The sequence below is a fragment of the Acipenser ruthenus genome, chromosome 60 (genome assembly GCF_902713425.1).
Source record: "Acipenser ruthenus chromosome 60, fAciRut3.2 maternal haplotype, whole genome shotgun sequence".
NCBI classification, from domain to species: Eukaryota; Metazoa; Chordata; class Actinopteri; order Acipenseriformes; family Acipenseridae; genus Acipenser; species Acipenser ruthenus.
The window spans coordinates 3,266,736-3,290,730 of NC_081248.1; the positions used below are offsets into that span (position 1 = coordinate 3,266,736).

Consider the following 23,995-nt stretch of genomic DNA (forward strand, 5'->3'; position numbering starts at 1 on the left):
TGCCACCTTCGCAGCCAGAAGGGGAGGCGCCCCTGCCGCCTTCGCAGCCAGAAGGGGAGGAGCCGCCGTCGCTGCCAGAAGGGGAGGCGCCCCTGCCGCCTTCGCAGCCAGAAGGGGAGGCGCCCCTGCCGCCGTCGCTGCCAGAAGGGGAGGCGCCCCTGCCGCCTTCGCAACCAGAAGGGGAGGCGCCCCTGCCGCCTTCGCAGCCAGAAGGGGAGGCTCCCCTGCCGCCTTCGCAGCCTGAAGGGGAGGAGTCGCCTTCGCCTTCGCAGCCTGAAGGGGAGGAGTCGCCTTCGCCTTCGCAGCCTGAAGGGAAGGAGCCGCCTTCGCTGCCAGAAGGGGAGGAGCCGCCTTCGCTGCCAGAAGGGGAGGAGCCGCCTTCGCAGCCTGAAGGGGAGGAGCCCCTGCCACCTTCGCAGCCTGAAGGGGAGGAGCCCCTGCCGCCTTGGCCGCTAGAAGAGGAGGAGCCCCTGCCGCCTTTACCGTCAAGAGGAGAGGAGCAGGAGCTACCTCTACCTCCACCACCACCATTGGGAGAAGTGGAGCTCCTGCTGCCGCCTTCATGGCCAGGGGCTCCCCTCCCGCCGTCGGCATCGCCTGGGGTCGCCTGTGTCTCCCTTGCGTCTCCTAGGGTTGCTGCCGGTCCTGCGTCGCCTCCCGAGCGTCCGCTGCCGCTGCCGCTGCCGTCGCCTGGGATCGCCAGGGATCCTGCTTCGCCTGGGGTCGCCAGAGATCCTGCTTCGCCTGGGGTCATCGAGGGTCCTGCTTCGCCTGGGGTCGCCAGGGATCCTGCTTCGCCTGGGGTCACTACACTATGGCCAGAGCCCCACGGAGGGGAACAGACGGCCATGAAGAAAGGGGGAGAGGTCCGGAGACCAGCTCCCCCAGCCGCACTTTCGCGGCAGGAGATCGTGTGGTCGGAGCCCCACGGAGGGGAACTGCTGGCCATGAAGAGGAGGGGGAAGGTCAGGAGACCAGCTCCCCCAGCCGCAATTTCGCAGCAGGATAGTGTGGCGGGAGCCCCGGAAGAGGGAGCTGCCGGCCATGAAGAAGTGGGGGGTGCCAGAGATTCCACCATGGCCACCCCCCAGAAGCAACTTGTTTCCCCCTCTTCCAGGACATTGAGACTGAGGGGGGAGGTGGCCGTTGGGGCCATGTGTGCGTTGCACAAGGGGGGGGATATGTAACAGGGCGAGCAGCCCTGTACATTGTTTTGTTTATTTTAGTTTTAGAACGGAGTCCCCTCCGCCCCTGTGCAGATTATTGTTTTTTGTGTATTATGAATATTGTATTTGTCGGCGAGCGCCGTATGTTTTATTGTTTGTCTTTTGACGGCGTAGCCGATTTGTTTTGTTTAGCGTGGATGGGTAGCCCCATCCACAACATAATTAAAACTCGTGCAGAAGGTGGCCATCTCCCGAATTAATTCGGTGATTTAATTTGTTGCTAATCGGGAGATGGTCACCTGTTATAAAAAGCCTGCAGCTCTCTAGCTCAGGGTGGGGTGTTGGAAGGAGAGAGCGAGAACGAGAGGAGAGAAACAAAATGAAACAAAACAAAAAGATTCCAGGAACAGTGACAGCAACTGCCCAGCCTGACCTGGGATCGTATTATTTATTGTTTATTTTGTGTTCGTGATTTGTTTTTGTTTAATCTTTTATTTTCGCTCTTTGAGCAAAGTGTTTTCTGTTCGAATATTTTATTTATTTTTGGTTCTCTTTAAATAAAACAGCGCCCGCGCCACTGCACCGTACCTTTTGTTTTTGTTGTCCCTTCTTCTGCCGTGACGTCACCACTCGTCCATTCCTGTCACAGGGTTTTAAAAAAATACCTCAAATGAGACCATGTTGTGTTCTAGAGTTTGCCAATGGCTCTCTGACCTCTGTTTTAGTTATTCTGTCTTCGTTATTTGAAAAGACTAAATCAAGGCATGCCTCCCCTCTAGTCAGTGCCTTGACAAATTGCGTTAGGAAGCAGTCATTTGTCATTTCCACCATTTCAGTTTTGTCTGTCATGCTCCCCACCGGGTTCTCCCATTTTATAAGGGGGAAGTTGAAATCCCCCATTAGTATGGCTTCTCCTTTTCTACACGCATTTCGAATGTCATTGTATAACAGATTATTTTGCTCAGAATCTGAATTTGGCTGTCTATAGCATGCTCCTATTATTAGCCCTTTGATTTTTTGTCCATTATTCTGACCCATATTGATTCGGAGTTGTTTTCTTCGTCCAGATTGAACACCTGGACTTCAAGACTATTTCTTATGTATAGCGCTACCCCTCTGCCTCTTCTGCCCTGTCTGTCTTTCCTATACCCACTAATATTATATTCATCTCCATCACTCTCAGACAACCAAGTTTCTGTAACACCTATCACATCGTAGTTACTTGTTAGTGCAGTAGCTTCAAGTTCTAACATTTTGTTTCTGAGACTTTGTTATTGCTGTGTTACCTGTTTGACTATGTGGGCAATAAACCTTACTATCAGTGCACTAGAGCGGAGATTTTGAAAAGAGCTTTGAAACAGACTTTAAAAAGTGTAAAAAGTTGTCATGATGTTAACAAAGAAAAGAAAAATTACAGGTACGTTATTTAAACAGTTGGAGCAACATGTAGGAACACTGCTATTTACTCTAAGGTACTATTAAAACAAAATACAAATATGTATGTGTTAACAGAACAAGTTAGATGTATTTTGTTTTATTAAAAATGGCTATTAAAAACACATTTTACATAGTTTACCATTTTTCACATTTTGTTTGGCATTTAAATGAACACAGTTTTATAAAATACATTTTAGGATTATAACATAAGCACACATTTTACAGGTGCTTTGGCACACACTCTTTCTCACATTTAACCTAACGCATGATTACATCCCCTAAGGATGACACATAAACAGGGACCATTGTAATACTGCCTGGAATACTGATTTCTATCAGTTTCATCTGCCCTTTCAAAATTGGCATTTATGCTTTTTCACTTGACTGGAGAAAGCAAATGTCTTGCCACATTCAGTGGCATGGCTTTTCTCCTGTGTGAGTTCTCTGGTGCACGTTAAGATTTTGTAACTGAATAAAACTCTTTCCACAGTCAACACAGTGATACGGCTTCTCTCCAGTGTGAATTCGCTGGTGTATTGTTAGGTTTGCTAACCGACTGAATCTCTTATTACATTGAGTACAGTGATGTGGTTTCTCTCCAGTGTGAATTCGCTGGTGTATTTTTAGGTTTCCTAACCGACTGAATCTCTTATTACATTGAGTACAGTGATGTGGTTTATCTCCAGTGTGAATTCGCTGGTGTGTTTTTAGGCTTCCTGACACACTGAAGCTCTCCCCACATTCAGTACAATGATACGGCTTCTCTCCAGTGTGAATTCGCTGGTGTGTTTTTAGATCACCTAACCCCCTGAAACTCTTTCCACATTCAGTACACTGATGTGGTTTCTCTCCAGTGTGAATTCGCTGGTGAATTTTTAATGTTCCTGACTCAATGAAACTCTTTCCACATTCAGAGCAGTGATACGGCTTCTCTCCAGTGTGAATTCGCTGATGTTTTTTTAAATCTCCTAACCATCTGAAACTCTTCCCACATTCAGTACAGCGATGTGGTTTTGCTCCAGTGTGAATTCGCTGGTGTCTTTTTAAGTTTTCTAACCGACTGAAGCTCTTTGCACATTCAGGACACTGATATGGTTTCTCTCCAGTATGAATTCGCTGGTGTTTTTTTAGATCTCCTAAACCTCTGAAGCGTATCCCACAGTCAGTACAGTGATGTGGTTTCTCTCCTTTGTGGATTCGCTGGTCTGTTTTTAGGTTACCTAACTGACTGACGCTCTTCCCACATGATATGTTTTCTGAATCCTTAAACAAGTCAATAGACTCCTCTTTAATGTGGACAGGCTCCAGTTCAGTCTTATCTTCTTTAATGTGGACAAGCTGCAGTTCAGTCTCCTCTTGAACATAGACAGGCTCCAGTTCAGTCTCTTCTTTAATGTGGACAGACGCCAGTTCAGTCTCTTCTTTAATGTGGACAGACGCCAGTTCAGTCTCTTCTTTAATGTGGTCAGGCTCCAGTTCAGTCTCTTCCTCTTTAATGTGGACAGACGCCAGTTCAGTCTCTTCTTTAATGTGGACAGGCTCCAGTTCAGTCTCTTCTTTAATGTGGACAGGCTCCAGTTCAGTCTCTTCTTCTTTAATGTGGACAGGCTCCAGTTCAGTCTCCTCTTTAATAATATGGAAAGGATCCAGTTCAGGCATCTCCTTGCTTTTATACTATAAACCAAATAACAAAGATCAATGATGAGGATAAATACTTTATAATTCACCTAACTAAAATCGGTAGAATTATTCTGTTAAAACACTACAACCAACATCTGGAGGTGCATCAGGAATGCCACGGATCTTATGTGCTTCTGTTACATATGGTGTCAATAATTACATTACAAAAAATCGTAATTTATTTGCTAGATGTAAATATCTGTACATTCAAAATGCAGTAGTTTAAATTAATTTTATAAAATGTGTCTATCCAAGAACATTTTAATTACCTACACGTCGGAGTCAATACCAGGCTCTGTAACGTCCATACAGCTGTTTGTGTTGAAAATGTCCATACTTTTCATAATTACCGTAATCCAGCGTTTTACGACAGTCACAAGTTTTGTTTTTTTTTTTCTTAATTTCATCGTCATTCTTTGCTTAAAGAGGGAATCTGTTTTATCTCTTTCTAATGTAGTTACGCTGGAAGAATTGAAGCACTGGGTTCACAAAAATAAAGATGGGGGAGAAAAAGAGAACAGGTATGTTTGAAATTTAATAACCAGTATTTTAGAAATGTATTGTCTTCGTTAAAAATTACATTAAACAAAAATTAGTGTTACAAATATTGTTTTTGATTTACCAATATGAAAGAAAAAAGATACCTTTGACCCAAGCCAGTACTGGGGCTTTTGGAGTCTTTTTTATAACGTCATTACAATCAGGGTTCTCGATTTATCAAATGTGGTTTTTCTTTGACTCTTATTTTATTGCTGTTAACACTACAATTTACATGTATTGTATTACTGTTAACACTAAAATATAGATTTATTTTGTTCAGAAGCAGTTTTAGCTACTTCCTTTAAAATAAATAGGCGTAGCACATAAGGGAAGAGTAATAGTAATAAAAACAGTTTACTTTTCACATTGCTTCTTGCTGTTCATCTTCAACTAATAAACCTTAATTCACTGTGTGTTGTATGTAGTCTATTTATTATCTTAGGGCACTTTTACACCTAGTTCACTTGCAAGTGATTCAAATCGTGGTTCACTTGCAAACAAACTAATTTTTTTCAAGTTTGCTTTGGTTCATTTGAGTTTCTTTTAAAGTGCATTCAAATGTGTTTGTCTGGTTCACTTGCAGCTTCATCCGATTCCACACTACTCTATTGGTTTCATATTTACTTTTCCAAATGCACTTCGCTCCGTTGCTGATTGTAGAAGTTCTCTGGTAAAATATTTTCCATCACGCCCAACAGAGAATAATTAACCCTTTGAGGTCCTACAATCACAATTACAATTTTCCCTTACCCTGTCCGACATCATCAAAAAGATGCCAAGCACAGGTATTGTCGTTTTTTGTCCGGAAAAAGTTGAGAAAACCTTTCAATGGCAGAGTGAGACCGATAGGAGCCGAAAAAAAGGGGGGCGGATCTGAGCAATACACATAGCCCCTGCACCACAGACCTAACACGAACATAAACAAACAAGATAGCTGCTTCCGCATCCAGCGATCAAAGAATAGTCAGACATTTGCAGAGCTTTTTGAGATGTCATACTAGCAAAATAATGACTTGGACCGCATTATTGAGGAGTTTGGTGATAAAACGAGTGATCAGGAGATGATTTATCAGTATGCACTACTATGAAGAGGTATGTGATAAATACAGAGAACAAGGGGTGGGGCGGGGCTGTAGATGCAGTACTGAGTGTCCTGTTGATATGCAGGGCCTTTTAAAACTGTTTTACTTTGAATAAAATTACTTTTAAAAAGCAAGTGTAAAATAAACAACGCGTGTGAAAATAAATTGGACCCGATGCACCTAACAAGTGCTGAATAAATGGACCGCAAAGGGGTTAATGTGCTGTTGTCTGGGTTATTTTGGTTTATGTGGTGCTTACAATGTCAAATCATTGCCAAAGAAACGTAACATCCCAAAAGTAATTGTCGGAAAACACTGTTCTTTATGATGATTATGAAAAAGATGTACATTCAACCAACTGCAATTTAGCTGTTTTGATAATAATAACAATAATAATAATAACTAGAATGGAAGTTTCTGGAGAAACTTTGTCTGCGTTGTAAAACACGACAGGTCATGGTCATTTGTGGATATGGCATACTTGGTTTTCTATACAGGTTCTATAGTAAACATGACTATCTGCAGTGTTTAAGGAGCACTATACTGTCAAATCTGCAGTTACAAGATTTGGCCACCAGAGGGCAGAGAAAGTTGGAATATGGCATTTTTCTGGGCGCTGCGCCTACATTTCAAATCCGATCACTACAAAATTTAATACCAACCAAATTCAAACATATTGGAAGAGCTGAGCGAAATAATCGAGTTGATTGGTTGAAAACTGTAGGAGTAGGAGCTGTCCAGTTTTTAGCTGTCCATATCTGGCTCTGGGAAGGTCGTAGGTCAATGAACCTCGCGTAGAGTGATAGAGAACCAATGGATTTCTATACATGTTCAATTGTAACTATGACCCTATCTTGCTCCCTAAAAGGAGTTATAAGCTGTGTAATTTTTTGGGGTCATGACCTGTTACCCCCAAATCCACCAGTCCGATCGCCACCAAAAGTAATAGCAACTCAAGTGAGATAGAGTGTAGTATTTGTGCAAAGTTTTGAATTGATCAGTTCAAAGCTCTAGAAGGAGATGCGTGCAGAATTTTGTTGGAAACTGGAATAATAATAATAAAGAAACCAAGAGAAAACAAGGTCTGCGTTTTACAACGCAGACAATAATAATAATAATAATTGGGACTAACATCTGTACAGACAGTACCGCTTTGTTTTCCCTGCGAGTGTCTATGGCACAATTATAATAAAGCCAGATGTAATACATGTGCTAAATCATTATTCAACTGTCATTTCATACTTTTATTTGTTTGTGACCCCTAGCAGACTGAAAGCCACCAGGGAGATGTCAAACACAACCACCAGAAATCCAGACATCCAACAAATTTGAGCCACTTCAACATTTAGATGACCAAAGCCAACATCAAGAGAATGAAAGGAACAACATCCAGGACCCTATAAACAGTGCTGGCCAGGTAGCAAAAAGAAGGGAGGTCATGATTGTTGGGGACTCCATATTGAGAAACACAGCAAGTTCAGTTCGCAGTTTGGACCCTCTTACTACAACAGTGTGCTGCCTTCCAGGAGCCTCTGTCAAGCACATCACTGAGAACGTGGACAGGCTCCTAGAACGAACAGGAGACGACCCGGTAGTAGTCGAACACATCGGTACAAACAACATTGGAAGAGACGGACCAAGATCCCTGCAAAAAAAGAGAGAGCTAGGAAGGAAACTAAAAGACAAGACCAAAACTGTGGTGTTTTCTGGGATACTGGCAGCACCTTGCAAAGAACCATATGGACCTTTGCAAGAAAATACAAAATCAAAATGCATGGCTGAAATCGTGGTGCACACAGGAAGGCTTCATCTTTCTTGAACATTGGAGCACATTCTACAACAAGGACTATCTATACAGGTGGGACGGACTGCACTTAAACAGAAAGGGAACCAAATCTACTCGGAGAAAAGATCCTTGAGGAGGTCCAGAAGCATTTAAACTAGAAAGGAAGGGGGGAGAAATCAAAAACACAGAAGGGCGACCACATCAAAACAAGGGCAACAACTCAGGTAAGACAACTATTAAATGTATTTATCTAAATGCTAGAAGTCTCAGAAACAAAATGTTAGAACTTGAAGCTACTGCACTAACAAGTAACTACGATGTGATAGGTGTTACAGAAACTTGGTTGTCTGAGAGTGATGGAGACGAATATAATATTAGTGGGTACACACTGTATAGGAAAGACAGGCAGGACAGAAGAGGCGGAGGGGTAGCGCTATACATAAGAAATAGCCTTGAAGCCCAGGTGTTAAATCAGGACAAAGAAAACAACGCCAAATCAATATGGGTCAAAATAATGGACAAAAATTCAAAGGGCATAATAATAGGAGCATGCTATAGACGCCTAATTCAGACGCAGAGCAAAATAATCTGTTGTACAATGACATTCGAAATGCGTGTAGAAAAAGAGAAGCTATACTAATGGGGGATTTCAACTTCCCCCATATAAAATGGGAAATCCCGGTTGGGAGCACAAGAGACGAAATTGAAATGGTGGAAATGACAAATGACTGCTTCCTAACGCAATTTGTCAAGGCACCGACTAGAGGGGAGGCATGCCTTGATTTAGTCTTTTCAAATAATGAAGACAGAATAACTAAAACAGAGGTCAGAGAGCCATTGGCAAACTCAGACCACAACATGGTCTCATTTGAAGTATTTTTTTAAACCCCAAAAGTAATGACTAAAGCTAAGGTTTACAATTTTAGAAAAGCAAACTATGAAGGTATGAAACAGAGACTAACAAAGGTAGATTGGAGTAAAATAGAGAAAACATCCACAGAAAAAGGATGGCTGTTTTTAAAAAATGTAGTACTAGAGGCGCAAAACAATTACATCCCAAAAGCAGACAAATCTAAATCTAAAACAAAATGGCCAAAATGGTTTAATAAATCAATTAAAAAAAATACAGCGAAAAAAGGCACTTTACAGAGCGTTTAAAAGAGACCAAAAACAAAGTACACAGAAAGAGTACTTGGAACTGCAAACACAAGTCAAAAAGGAAGTTAGAAAGGCCAAGAGAGAGATAGAAATGAACATTGCTAAGGGGGCTAAAACCAATTCCAAAATGTTTTTCCAATATTATAACAGCAAGAGAACATTCAAAGAGGAGGTTAAATGTCTAAGAGACACAAATGGCAAAATCATAGATGAAGAAAAAAAATAGCAAATATATTAAATGATTACTTTTCACAGGTTTTTACAAAGGAGGACATGGAGAACATGCCTCACATGTCGACCTGTTCCTATCCAATTTAAAATAACTTTAGCATAACAGAGGTAGAAGTGTTAAAGGGACTAGGAGCTCTTAAAATAAACAAATCCCCTGGGCCAGATGAGATCCTCCCAATATTACTCAAAAAAATGAAAGAAGTTATTTACAAACCGCTAACCAAGATTATGCAACAGTCTCTTGACACAGGGGTTGTACCGAGAGACCTGAAAATTGCAAACCGATCCACAAAAAGGGAGAAAAACCGAACCAGGTAACTACAGACCAATAAGCTTGACTTCTGTTATATGTAAACTAATGGAAACTAATATAAGATCTAAAATGGAAAATTACCTACATGGTAACAATAGCCTTGGAGACAGTCAGCGTGGTTTTAGGAAAGGGAGATCGTGTCTAACTAACCTGCTTGACTTTTTTGAGGATGCAACATTGACAACGGATAATTGCAAAGCATACAACATGGTTTATTTAGATTTCCAGAAAGCTTTTGACAAAGTCCCACATAAAACTTTATGTTGACTCAGAAATGTCTTCATCTAGACAATGTGGGGAAGCTATAAAAAGGCCAACAAGATGCTCGGATATATTGTGAAAAGTGTTGAATTTAAATCAAGGGAAGTAATGTTAAAACTTTACAATGCATTAGTAAGACCTCACCTAGAATATTGTGTTCAGTTCTGGTCACCTCGTTACAAAAAGGATATTGCTGCTCTAGAAAGAGTGCAAAGAAGAGTAACCAAAGTTTACGTGATGATTTCTGTTATTTCTTTCCTCTTAAATTATTTTAAGGCCGGCTGTTTCCCTCAGCCAGGTTTGCTTCGTTTTATTTTTGTCAGTGTCACTGTGTGTTCCCAAACACGGCCACCCGAGTGCTCAACCAAGCCAGTTCTTATGGGCCGAGCAGTCTCCCAAGGCCCGCCCCTCAGCCACTCAGAGAGAGGGAAAGCACACACACACTTCCCCACCTCTCCGTGTCATCGCCATGACCGACAGGCGGATCCCACGAGACTGCTGCCCTCTACCTGCAGTAATACGGATGTGCCAGACAGTCAGTCCAGATCTCCCGTTACAGCGGGACTTTGCAAAGGCTTTCTAGAAATCTAAATAAACCATGTCGTATGATTTGCAATTATCCATTGTCGATGTTGCATCCTCAAAGAAATCAAGCAGGTTAGTTAAACACGTGGGAGATACTGAAACTGAAGAAGGAATCCATTTAAAACACCTAGGAGTTTATGTTGACTCAGAAATGTCTTCATCTAGACAATGTGGGGAAGCTATAAAAAAGGCCAACAAGATGCTCAGATATATTGTGAGAAGTGTTGAATTTAAATCAAGGGAAGTAATGTTAAAACTTTGGTTGCTCTTCTTTGTACTCTTTCTAGAGCAGCAATATCCTTTTTGTAACGAGGTGACCAGAACTGAACACAATATTGCTTGGATATATTGTGGAAAGTGTTGAATTTAAATCAAGGGAAGTAGGCTAATGTTAAAACTTTACAATGCATTAGTAAGACCTTGTGTTCAGTTCTGGTCACCTCGTTACAAAAAGGATATTGCTGCTCTAGAAAGAGTGCAAAGAAGAGCGACCAAAATTATCCCGGGTTTAAAAGGCATGGTGTATGCAGACAGGCTAAAAGAATTGAATCTATTCAGTCTTGAACAAAGAAGACTACGTGGCGATCCGATTCAAACATTCAAAATCCTAAAAGGTAAAGACAATGTCGACCCAGGGGACTTTTTCAACCTGAAAAAAGAAACAAGCACCAGGGGTCACAAATGGAGATTAGAAAAGGGGCATTCAGAACAGAAAATAGGAGGCACTTTTTCACACAGAGAATTGTGAGGGTCTGGAACCAACTCCCCAGTAATGCTGTTGAAGCTGACACCCTGGGATCCTTCAAGAAGCTGCTTGATGAGATTCTGGGATCAATAATTTACTAACAACCAAACGAACAAGATGGGCCGAATGGCCTCCTCTCGTTTGTAAACGTTCTTATGTTCTAAATATTTATGTATCGATACTTTAACTTTGTATGTTGTGCAATAGTTTAAAATAAACATTTAGTTTTCTACTCTTTTTCAAAAAAAGGTTTTGTGCTGTACAGCATGAGTTGAAATGAATGCACCCTACATCATTAATGCAGTCAGTATGACACATGGGCAGTACAGCAGTACAGTGGGGCTGGAGGGGGGGGGGGGGGGGCTTGTGAAAAACGACCATCACATCTCCTCGTTTTTTTTTTGTTTTTTTTTACAAAATGATACCGATATAAAAAAAACGCTGTGAATTCACGTCATGCTCTGAAGTCTGAAAGATGCTCCCGGTTGCTTTTGCACACAAAAGGTTAAGCGCAAAACAATGTTAAATGTATTCTGTAGCTGATTTATCTGTGCTACTGAGTTAGTGTATGCTTTTTATACATTAGTTAGCATGGTATTTAAGTTATACGTGTTTTTATTTATTAAAAAAACAAGGTTAACTGTTTATAATGTTACTACCATTATTGATTTTAGGACACCTCTGTGTATATAACAGTAATTTGCATATTATTGCTAATTTAAGAAATAAAATGCAAATGTGTCTTGGCAACGAGATCTACTAAAAAAAGTACTTCATGCAAGTGAACAATCCTTTCAATCTGTGAAAACAACAAAGATTAATTGTATTGTAACGTGCATTCTTATACTAAACTCTTAGCCTTACGTTTCTTTCTGTAATATTAAGCAGAAATCAAGAGGAGTTTGTCACGCGTGACCCTAAAAATCCTTTTTTGAGTGAAAGGTGTATGTGGCAGAGATGCATGGCTCTTTGATAGAACCAGCTTAATTTCTTTGAAGTTTTCCCACTGCTGATGGGAATGAGAATGCAAAGATGGGAGCCCGGCTAACAAGTTTTTTACAGCTATCAAGCTTTTAAGACTGTCACCCACACCTGTGGTGCGCAGAAACTGATAAATTATTCTATGGTGGCCTTCACAGACTCACTGAGAGCAGAAGCTGACACCCGAGACTGTCACTCCTGCTGGAAGTGGGACGATCTTTGGGATACAAATTGCACGATTATTTTATAATCAAATAAATGTTTGTATAAAAACCCATAAGAGTGGAGGATTTTTGCATCGATTTCTTTCTTTTATTATTCTTGTGTGTCAGGGGTGAGTGCAGTTTTGACAATGTCTATTCTGAGCTTACTGTCAGTGACATGAGATAAGCAGAGACAGAATTCCACAGAATCTCACAAACCCAGAACACCGGTGAAAACTCATCGTGCAAGGACAAAAACAACTGGAGTCATGCCGCCTTGTCTTCCATTCTCACTGTATATTATCTGCTTCTTATCTGCATATTACCTGCTTAATAGTAACATTATTTCTGAGAGCTACACGTGTAGAAATTAATTAAAATACTTATTATCAACCATATATAGACATTGTTTGTACTTCAAATGCTGCGCATGTCTTGTGCTTGAGGGATGAAACGCTCTTATGTATAAAGGATGACGCAGCCCAGCGTCCGGAGCTCAGGTGTATTGTAATAACTGTACAGTGTTTTAAAAGGATACACAGTCAGCAGAAAAACTATTGCAGTAAAGGTAAAGCAAGCAATTATTTAATGTTAAAAAAAGCTTGCCTGTGTTAATCTTGGAAACTACTATATAATCTGTGTAAGTCTGTGTAAAGAGAGTGCACTGAGCTGAGGTCACGCTGACTCGGTAACACCTGTGAAATGTGCTAGCTTCCCTTATCTATAAAATTAATGAGTGCTTTCGGTCCAAAGAAATGTAACCTTGGGAGAAGCGAGCTGCCAAAATAGACCAAATGTTTAGATTTAATGAAGTCTTCTGACTCACAAAGCGGAGAAAAAGTTATATAAAAGTCGAGGCAGAACTCCAGTCAAGTATCATTCAGCTTGGTAACACAAGCTGTTTGGTCCATTCTCGAAAATCTCTGAAAAAGTTGGTTGCTTTTTGGTCGTATTCAGAAGCTGCTGCCTTCAGACAGCTCTTGTCTATACTTACATTCTACACAAAACTTCCTTATATTGGGAGGTAAGCATAATCTTGAATTTATATTTCACTTATATTGAAGCATGACTGTATGGATAGGAATTATATTTTAGCTTTAGAGAGTGATATATTGGATGCTTTAGGATTTAGTGGTGGGCGCTTTAGCGTTTTCCATGTCTGGCCTAAAGGCGAAACATGTGATAACCATAATTGTATTGAAGTGTTAACGCTGTTGAATCTTTGAAGGCATTGGAACACCCAGACTGCTGATTAGCTGGGATCCGATGTGGTCTGTAATCACTTCATCCATTTTTAAGCATTTAAGAAACAGAAGGAGCACTAATACTGCCCTGATTTGTTAAAACTTAAAAATTGAACGGGTCGGTGTGATTTTTCTTGATTACTCAACAGTCGTCTGGATATATTGCGAGTCAGTGCACAAACAATCCACTTATAGGAGTCCAAAACACCTCTGTGTCCTCCTTAAACGTGTCCCCTGATTTTAAGAGTGTGCTCAGAGCATAAAAGAGGTACGTGGAACCTGACAAGTTCCTTTATGTATTTTGAACTGCAGCAGATAGATGTGGGTTTAAAAAGAGGAAGAGAAAACAATGAGTGCTGAAGTGTCACTCCACGAGAGGTGCTGCACAAGGCTGTCGGTGCCTCTCAATGTAGCTTCACACTGCCTTCACGGACCATTCCTGCTATCTCCACACAGCACTCACTCTACATTAACACATGAATCCAGTTACCTTCAGGCTGCATGTGCTGTACAAGCTAAGTTCTTACAACAAGAGTGTCATACAGTGCCTTGCGAAAGTATTCGGCCCCCTTGAACTTTGCGACCTTTTGCCACATTTCAGGCTTCAAACATAAAGATATGAAACTGTAATTTTTTGTGAAGAATCAACAACAAGTGGGACACAATCATGAAGTGGAACGAAATTTATTGGATATTTCAAACTTTTTTAACAAATAAAAAACTGAAAAATTGGGCGTGCAAAATTATTCAGCCCCCTTAAGTTAATACTTTGTAGCGCCACCTTTTGCTGCGATTACAGCTGTAAGTCGCTTGGGGTATGTCTCTATCAGTTTTGCACATCGAGAGACTGAAATTTTTGCCCATTCCTCCTTGCAAAACAGCTCGAGCTCAGTGAGGTTGGATGGAGAGCATTTGTGAACAGCAGTTTTCAGTTCTTTCCACAGATTCTCGATTGGATTCAGGTCTGGACTTTGACTTGGCCATTCTAACACCTGCATATGTTTATTTGTGAACCATTCCATTGTAGATTTTGCTTTATGTTTTGGATCATTGTCTTGTTGGAAGACAAATCTCCGTCCCAGTCTCAGGTCTTTTGCAGACTCCATCAGGTTTTCTTCCAGAATGGTCCTGTATTTGGCTCCATCCATCTTCCCATCAATTTTAACCATCTTCCCTGTCCCTGCTGAAGAAAAGCAGGCCCAAACCATGATGCTGCCACCACCATGTTTGACAGTGGGGATGGTGTGTTCAGGGTGATGAGCTGTGTTGCTTTTACGCCAAACATAACGTTTTGCATTGTTGCCAAAAAGTTCGATTTTGGTTTCATCTGACCAGAGCACCTTCTTCCACATGTTTGGTGTGTCTCCCAGGTGGCTTGTGGCAAACTGTAAACGACACTTTTTATGGATATCTTTAAGAAATGGCTTTCTTCTTGCCACTCTTCCATAAAGGCCAGATTTGTGCAGTATACGACCGATTGTTGTCCTATGGACAGAGTCTCCCACCTCAGCTGTAGATCTCTGCAGTTCATCCAGAGTGATCATGGGCCTCTTGGCTGCATCTCTGATCAGTCTTCTCCTTGTATGAGCTGAAAGTTTAGAGGGACGGCCAGGTCTTGGTAGATTTGCAGTGGTCTGATACTCCTTCCATTTCAATATTATCGCTTGCACAGTGCTCCTTGGGATGTTGAAATCTTTTTGTATCCAAATCCGGCTTTAAACTTCTCCACAACAGTATCTCGGACCTGCCTGGTGTGTTCCTTGTTCTTCATGATGCTCTCTGCGCTTTAAACTGACCTCTGAGACTATCACAGTGCAGGTGCATTTATACGGAGACTTGATTACACACAGGTGGATTCTATTTATCATCATTAGTCATTTAGGTCAACATTGGATCATTCAGAGATCCTCACTGAACTTCTGGAGAGAGTTTGCTGCACTGAAAGTAAAGGGGCTGAATAATTTTGCACGCCCAATTTTTCAGTTTCTTATTTGTTAAAAAAGTTTGAAATATCCAATAAATTTCGTTCCACTTCATGATTGTGTCCCACTTGTTGTTGATTCTTCACAAAAAATTACAGTTTCATATCTTTATGTTTGAAGCCTGAAATGTGGCAAAAGGTCGCAAAGTTCAAGGGGGCCGAATACTTTCGCAAGGCACTGTATATTTACTGTTACTAATAAATAAAGCATTCCACACAAGTACAATCCTGCCAAGTAACACATTAACTATTCTGACACAATCAGTTACAATTGGACAATATAAGGAGTATCAAGTGGATTTAAAAGGTTAATAAAAAGAGAAACTTACTTCAGGTATTGTCAGTGGGATCTGCAGTGCTCTAGTCTCTCGCTCTGACCATCTCGATTCTTCTCTCCAGGTTAAACAGACAGCTCAGACTAACAGCGACAGGTGTGGACCAGACCAGTCTGCACTGCATATTTAAACCCCTCTCTCGAAGTTCCAGGCACAAGAAAATTCCCCCAACACGTTAGACTCTCTCCTCTTTCAGATGGAGTCGTTGTCACTTTTCTCTGCTGGGAGAGGTGTCCTTTCTTCTCTTCAGGTGAGAGCCGTTAGCAGCCACTCCAAATCTGAAAATGTGTTAAAATGTGTTAGTTTAGTTCAAGGAGAACAGTGATGTATTTTTTATAATTCATATATTTGCTTCGTTTTACTTTAACAGACGTACACAGTACTGAGATTACAAGAATGCAGTTTAAATTACTATGAAAGAGGTTAGAGACCATTTCATCCCCCAGGTGACCAAGGAACCATATATGAACCGATATTTATTTTAACCTAGGCTACGTTACACCCACACTGCAGTTGGCTCGACAATCGTATTTACAAACGGCACTCACTGCGGTTGTTTGTTGTACACACACACACACACACACACACACACACACACACACACACACACACACACACACACACACACACACACACACACACACACACACACCTTTCATTACTGAAGTGAGTGCACTCCCTGTTTAAACAAACCACTGAACTCGGCCCATCATTAATGCCAATCTTGAGGTTTTGTGTGAGAACATGGATGCTGTTGATGCTTTTGGAAGCTTACTGTACGTAATCGATCAAGAGCTCGTCAAGCACAGCTCTGCTAATCTACATTGATCCTAATCTACATGAATGATTTAGATTCTGATATAGTAAGCAAACTCGTTAAATTTGCAGACGACACAAAAATAGGAGGAGTGGCAAACACTGTTGCAGCAGCAAAGGTCATTCAAAATGATCTCGACAGCATTCAGAACTGGGCAGACACATGGCAAATGACATTTAATAGAGAAAAATGTAAAGTATTGCATGCAGGCAATAAAAAATGTGCATTATAAATATCATATGGGAGATACTGAAATTGAAGAAGGGAACTATGAAAAAGACCTAGGAGTTTATGTTGACTCAGAAATGTCTTCATCTAGACAATGTGGGGAAGCTATAAAAAAGGCCAACAAGATGCTCGGATATATTGTGAGGAGAAAACCCAACAGAGCTCAACCAAGTGTGTTCTTTTAGCCCGCAGAAGGCGCTGTTGTCCGTGGCCTGAGTACCGGCAACGGTAAACAGGACCACAGGAATACCAATATTGGTAAACAGATAAAAGCTGGTGCACACACAGGTGCTTAAAATAATAATGAAAACAAAAGGTGAAATGAAAAGGGAAAATAAAACACAGTAATAAAACTACAAAATAAAGGTGCTGCTTACGCAGTGCCCCCACTGCCGCTAAGCCGGTCAGCTCGGGATCTCCGTCCTACGCTGTTATGCACTATACACTGGGGTGGCCAAGGTTCCCCTATATTGGGACTCCATATTGAGAAACACAGCAAGTTCAGTTCGCAGTTTGGGACCCCTTACTACAACAGGTGTGCTGCCTTCCAGGAGCCTCTGTCAAGCACATCACTGAGAACGTGGACAGGCTCCTAGAACATCGGTACAAACAACATTGGAAGAGACAGGCCAATATCCCTGCAAAACAAATTCAGACAGCTAGGAAGGAAATTAACCCTTTGCGGTCCTATGTCGGACCCTATCCGACATCATCAAAAAGACATAAAAAACAGGTCTCTAGTCGTTTTTTCTCCGGAAAAAGCAGAGAAAACCATTCAATGGCCGAGTGAGACCAATAGGAGCCGAGAGAAGCCGAAAAAAAAGGGCGTATCTAATGAATACTGATAGACCCGACACCACATAGATAACACGGACATAAAACAAACAAGATAGCTGCTTCTGCATCCAGCGCTCAGAGAATATCACAGACATTTGCAGAGCTTTTTGAGATGTTAGAGTAATAAAATAACGACTTGGATCGCATTATTGAGGAGTTTGGTGATAAAACGAGTGATCAAGAGATGATTTATCGGTATGTACTATTATTACGAGGTATGTAAAAAATGTAGCGAACAAGGGGTGGGGCGGGGCTGGAGATGCAGTACTGAGTGTCCTGTTGATATGCAGTGCCTTTTAAACCTGTTTTACTGTGAAAAAAATACTTTTAAACAGCGCGTCTAAAATACACTGCGCGTGTGAAAATAAATTGGACCTGACGCGGCTGAGACGCGCTGAATAAATGACATCTAAGGGTTAAAAGACAAGACCAAAATGGTGGTATTTTCTGGGATACTGCCGGCACCTTGCAAAGGACCATATGGACAGCTGGAAATACCAAATCAAAATGCATGGCTAAAATCGTGGTGCACACAGGAAGGCTTCACCTTTCTTGAACATTGGAGCACATTCTACAACAAGGACTATCTATATAGGTGGGACGGACTGCACTTAAACAGAAGGGGAACCAATCTACTCGGAGAATGGATCCTTGAGGAGGTCCAGAAGCATTTCAACTAGAAAGGGGGTGAGAAAAAAAAAAACAGAAGGGAGACCACATCAAAACAAGGGCAACAACTCAGGTAAGACCACTATTAAATGTATTTATCTTAATGCTAGAAGTCTCAGAAACAAAATGTTAGAACTTGAAGCTACTGCACTAACAAGTAACTACGATGTGATAGGTGTTACAGAAACTTGGTTGTCTGAGAGTGATGGAGACGAATATAATATTAGTGGGTACACACTATATAGGAAAGACAGGCAGGACAGAAGAGGCGGAGGGGTAGCGCTATACATAAGAAACAGTCTTGAAGCCCAGGTGTTAAATCTGGACAAAAAAAACATTGCCGAATCAATATGGGTCAGAACAATGGACAAAAATTCAAAGGGCATAATAATAGGAGCATGCTATAGACCGCCTAATTCAGACGCTGAGCAAAATAATCTGTTATACAATGACATTCAAAATGCGTGTAGAAAAGGAGAAGCCATACTAATGGGGGATTTCAACTTCCCCCGTATAAAATGGGAAAACCCGGTTGGGAGCACAAGAGACGAAATTGAAATGGTGGAAATGACAAATGACTGCTTCCTAACGCAATTTGTCAAGGCACCGACTAGAGGGGAGGCATGCCTTGATTTAGTCTTTTCAAATAATGAAGACAGAATAACTAAAACAAAGGTCAGAGAGCCATTGGCAAACTCAGACCACAACATGGTCTCATTTGAAGTATTTTTTTAAACCCCAAAAGTAATGACTAAAGCTAAGGTTTACAATTTTAGAAAAGCAAACTATGAAGGTATGAAACAGAGACTAACAAAGGTAGATTGGAGTAAAATAGAGAAAACATCCACAGAAAAAGGATGGCTGTTTTTAAAAAATGTAGTACTAGAGGCGCAAAACAATTACATCCCAAAAGCAGACAAATCTAAATCTAAAACAAAATGGCCAAAATGGTTTAATAAATCAATTAAAAAAAATACAGCGAAAAAAGGCACTTTTCAGAGCGTTTAGGGACCAAAAACCAAGTACACAGAAAGAGTACATGGAACTGCAAACACAAGTCAAAAAGGAAGTTAGAAAGGCCAAGAGAGAGATAGAAATCAATATTGCTAAGGGGGCTAAAACCAATTCCAAAATGTTTTTCCAATATTATAACAGCAAGAGAACATTCAAAGAGGAGGTTAAATGTCTAAGAGACACAAATGGCAAAATCATAGATGAAGAAAAAAAATAGCAAATATATTAAATGATTACTTTTCACAGGTTTTTACAAAGGAGGACACGGACAACATGCCCCACATGTCGACCTGTTCCTATCCAGTTTAAAATAACTTTAGCATAACAGAGGTAGAAGTGTTAAAGGGACTAGGAGCTCTTAAAATAAACAAATCCCCTGGGCCAGATGAGATCCTCCCAACAGTACTCAAAGAAATGAAAGAAGTTATTTACAAATCGCTAACCAAGATCATGCAACAGTCTCTTGACACGGGTTGTACCGAGAGACCTGAAAATTGCAAACCGATCCACAAAAAGGGAAAAAAACCGAACCAGGTAACTACAGACCAATGTAAATAAACCATGTCGTATGATTTGCAATTATCCATTGTCGATGTTGCATCCTCAAAGAAATCAAGCAGGTTAGTTATACACGTGGGAGATACTGAAACTGAAGAAGGAATCCATTTAAAACACCTAGGAGTTTATGTTGACTCAGAAATGTCTTCATCTAGACAATGTGGGGAAGCTATAAAAAAGGCCAACAAGATGCTCGGATATATTGTGAGAAGTGTTGAATTTAAATCAAGGGAAGTAGGCTAATGTTAAAACTTTACAATGCATTAGTAAGACCTTGTGTTCAGTTCTGGTCACCTCGTTACAAAAAGGATATTGCTGCTCTAGAAAGAGTGCAAAGAAGAGCGACCAAAATTATCCCGGGTTTAAAAGGCATGGTGTATGCAGACAGGCTAAAAGAATTGAATCTATTCAGTCTTGAACAAAGAAGACTACGCGGCAATCTGATTCAAACATTCAAAATCCTAAAAGGTATAGACAAGGTCGACCCAGGGGACTTTTTCAACCTGAAAAAAGAAACAAGCACCAGGGGTCACAAATGGAGATTAGATAAAGGGGCATTCAGAACAGAAAATAGGAGGCACTTTTTTACACAGAGAATTGTGAGGGTCTGGAACCAACTCCCCAGTAATGTTGTTGAAGCTGACACCCTGGGATCCTTCAAGAAGCTGCTTGATGAGATTCTGGGATCAATAAGCTACTAACAACCAAACCAGCAAGATGGGCTGAATGGCCTCCTCTCGTTTGGAAACGTTCTTATGTTCTAAATATTTATGTATCGATACTTTAACTTTGTATGTTGTGCAATAGTTTAAAATAAACATTTACTTTTCTACTCTGCTTCAAAAAAAGGTTTTGTGCTGTACAGCATGAGTTGAAATGAATGCACCCTACATCATTAATGCAGTCAGTATGACACATGGGCAGTACAGCAGTACAGTGGGGCTGGAGGGGGGGGGGGGGGGCTTGTGAAAAACGACCATCACATCTCCTCGTTTTTTTTTTTTTACAAAATATGATACTGATATAAAGAATTGTTCAAACTTGTATCACAACTAATGGTATTATATCCCATAATTGATTGTACTGTTAACCCAGACTTTCTTACACATCAAGGTGTAATTCACTGAAAGAATATGGCAGCCTCGTTTTTTTCAGTTTGATTTAATATAAAAAAAACGCTGTGAATTCACGTCATGCTGTGAAGTCTGAAAGATGCTCCCGGTTGCTTTTGCACACAAAAGGTTAAGCACAAAACAATGTTAAATGTATTCTGTAGCTGATTTATCTGTGCTACTGAGTTAGTGTATGCTTTTTATACATTAGTTAGCATGGTATTTAAGTTATACGTGTTTTTATTTATTAAAAAAACAAGGTTAACTGTTTATAATGTTACTACCATTATTGATTTTAGGACACCTCTGTGTATATAACAGTAATTTGCATATTATTGCTAATTTAAGAAATAAAATGCAAATGTGTCTTGGCAACGAGATCTACTATAAAAAGTACTTCATGCAAGTGAACAATCCTTTCAATCTGTGAAAACAACAAAGATTAATTGTATTGTAACGTGCATTCTTATACTAAACTCTTAGCCTTACGTTTCTTTCTGTAATATTACGCAGAAATCAAGAGGAGTTTGTCACGCGTGACCCTAAAAATCCTTTTTTGAGTGAAAGGTGTATGTGGCAGAGATGCATGGCTCTTTGATAGAACCAGCTTAATTTCTTTGAAGTTTTCCCACTGCTGATGGGAATGAGAATGCAAAGATGGGAGCCCGGCTAACAAGTTTTTTTACAGCTATCAAGCTTTTAAGACTGTCACCCACACCTGTGGTGCGCAGAAACTGATAAATTATTCTATGGTGGCCTTCACAGACTCACTGAGAGCAGAAGCTGACACCCGAGACTGTCACTCCTGCTGGAAGTGGGACGATCTTTGGGATACAAATTGCACGATTATTTTATAATCAAATAAATGTTTGTATAAAAACCCATAAGAGTGGAGGATTTTTGCATCGATTTCTTTCTTTTATTGTGTGTCAGGGGTGAGTGCAGTTTTGACAATGTCTATTCTGAGCTTACTGTCAGTGACATGAGATAAGCAGAGACAGAATTCCACAGAACCTCACAAACCCAGAACACCGGTGAAAACTCATCGTGCAAGGACAAAAACAACTGGAGTCATGCCGCCTTGTCTTCCATTCTCACTGTATATTATCTGCTTCTTATCTGCATATTACCTGCTTAATAGTAACATATTTCTGAGAGCTACACGTGTAGAAATTAATTAAAATACTTATTATCAACCATATATAGACATTGTTTGTACTTCAAATGCTGCGCATGTCTTGTGCTTGAGGGATGAAACGCTCTTATGTATAAAGGATGACGCAGCCCAGCGTCCGGAGCTCAGGTGTATTGTAATAACTGTACAGTGTTTTAAAAGGACACACAGTCAGCAGAAAAACTATTGCAGTAAAGGTAAAGCAAGCAATTATTTAATGTTAAAAAAAAAGCTTGCCTGTGTTAATCTTGGAAACTACTATATAATCTGTGTAAGTCTGTGTAAAGAGAGTGCACTGAGCTGAGGTCACGCTGACTCGGTAACACCTGTGAAATGTGCTAGCTTCCCTTATCTATAAAATTAATGAGTGCTTTCGGTCCAAAGAAATGTAACCTTGGAAGAAGCGAGCTGCCAAAATAGACCAAATGTTTAGATTTAATGAAGTCTTCTGACTCACAAGCGGAGAAAAAGTTATATAAAAGTCGAGGCAGAACTCCAGTCAAGTATCATTCAGCTTGGTAACACAAGCTGTTTGGTCCATTCTCGAAAATCTCTGAAAAAGTTGGTTGCTTTTTGGTCGTATTCAGAAGCTGCTGCCTTCAGACAGCTCTTGTCTATACTTACATTCTACACAAAACTTCCATATATTGGGAGGTAAGCATAATCTTGAATTTATATTTCACTTATATTGAAGCATGACTGTATGGATAGGAATTATATTTTAGCTTTAGAGAGTGATATATTGGATGCTTTAGAATTTAGTGGTGGGCGCTTTAGCGTTTTCCATGTCTGGCCTAAAGGCGAAACATGTGATAACCATAATTGTATTGAAGTGTTAACGCTGTTGAATCTGTGAAGGCATTGGAACACCCAGACTGCTGATTAGCTGGGATCCGATGTGGTCTGTAATCACTTCATCCATTTTTAAGCATTTAAGAAACAGAAGGAGCACTAATACTGCCCTGATTCGTTAAAACTGAAAAATTGAACGGGTCGGTGTGATTTTTCTTGATTACTCAACAGTCGTCTGGATATATTGCGAGTCAGTGCACAAACAATCCACTTATAGGAGTCCAAAACACCTCTGTGTCCTCCTTAAACGTGTCCCCTGATTTTAAGAGTGTGCTCAGAGCATAAAAGAAGGTACGTGGAACCTGACAAGTTCCTTTATGTATTTTGAACTGCAGCAGATAGATGTGGGTTTAAAAAGAGGAAGAGAAAACAATGAGTGCTGAAGTGTCACTCCACGAGAGGTGCTGCACAAGGATTTGGCTGTCCGTGCCAGTGCTGCACAGCACCCCTCTCAATGTAGCTTCACACTGCCTTCACGGACCATTCCTGCTATCTCCACACAGCACTCACTCTACATTAACACATGAATCCTGCATGAATCCAGTTACCTTCAGGCTGCATGTGCTGTACAAGCTAAGATCTTACAACAAGAGTGTCATATATTTACTGTTACTAATAAATAAAGCATTCCACACAAGTACAATCCTGCCAAGTAACACATTAACTATTCTGACACAATCAGTTACATTTGGACAATATAAGGAGTATCAAGTGGATTTAAAAGGTTAATAAAAAGAGAAACTTACTTCAGGTATTGTCAGTGGGATCTGCAGTGCTCTAGTTTCTCGCTCTGACCATCTCGATTCTTCTCTCCAGGTTAAACAGACAGCTCAGACTAACAGCGACAGGTAACCTGTGTGGATCAGACCAGTCTGCACTGCATATTTAAACCCCTCTCTCGCAGTTCCAGGCACAAGAAAATTCCCAACATGTTAGACTCTCTCCTCTTTCAGATGGAGTCTTTGTTTTGCTTTTCTCTGCTGGGAGAGGTGTCCTTTCTTCTCTT

At 40.7% G+C, this 23,995-nt stretch overlaps 1 protein-coding gene across 1 annotated transcript; it reads right to left on the bottom strand.

Moving 5' to 3' along the window:
- Nucleotides 1-2,734: 2,734 nt before the first annotated feature.
- Nucleotides 2,735-23,819, bottom strand: LOC117971118 (zinc finger protein 664-like). The gene is made up of 2 exons (XM_059018541.1): nt 23,736-23,819; nt 2,735-4,277 (listed from the first exon to the last, which is right to left on the bottom strand). Exon 2 carries the CDS (start codon nt 4,260-4,262, stop codon nt 3,015-3,017), a length of 1,248 nt encoding a protein of 415 aa, XP_058874524.1. The 5' UTR covers nt 4,263-4,277; nt 23,736-23,819; the 3' UTR covers nt 2,735-3,014.
- Between the last annotated feature and the right edge of the window lie 176 nt (nt 23,820-23,995).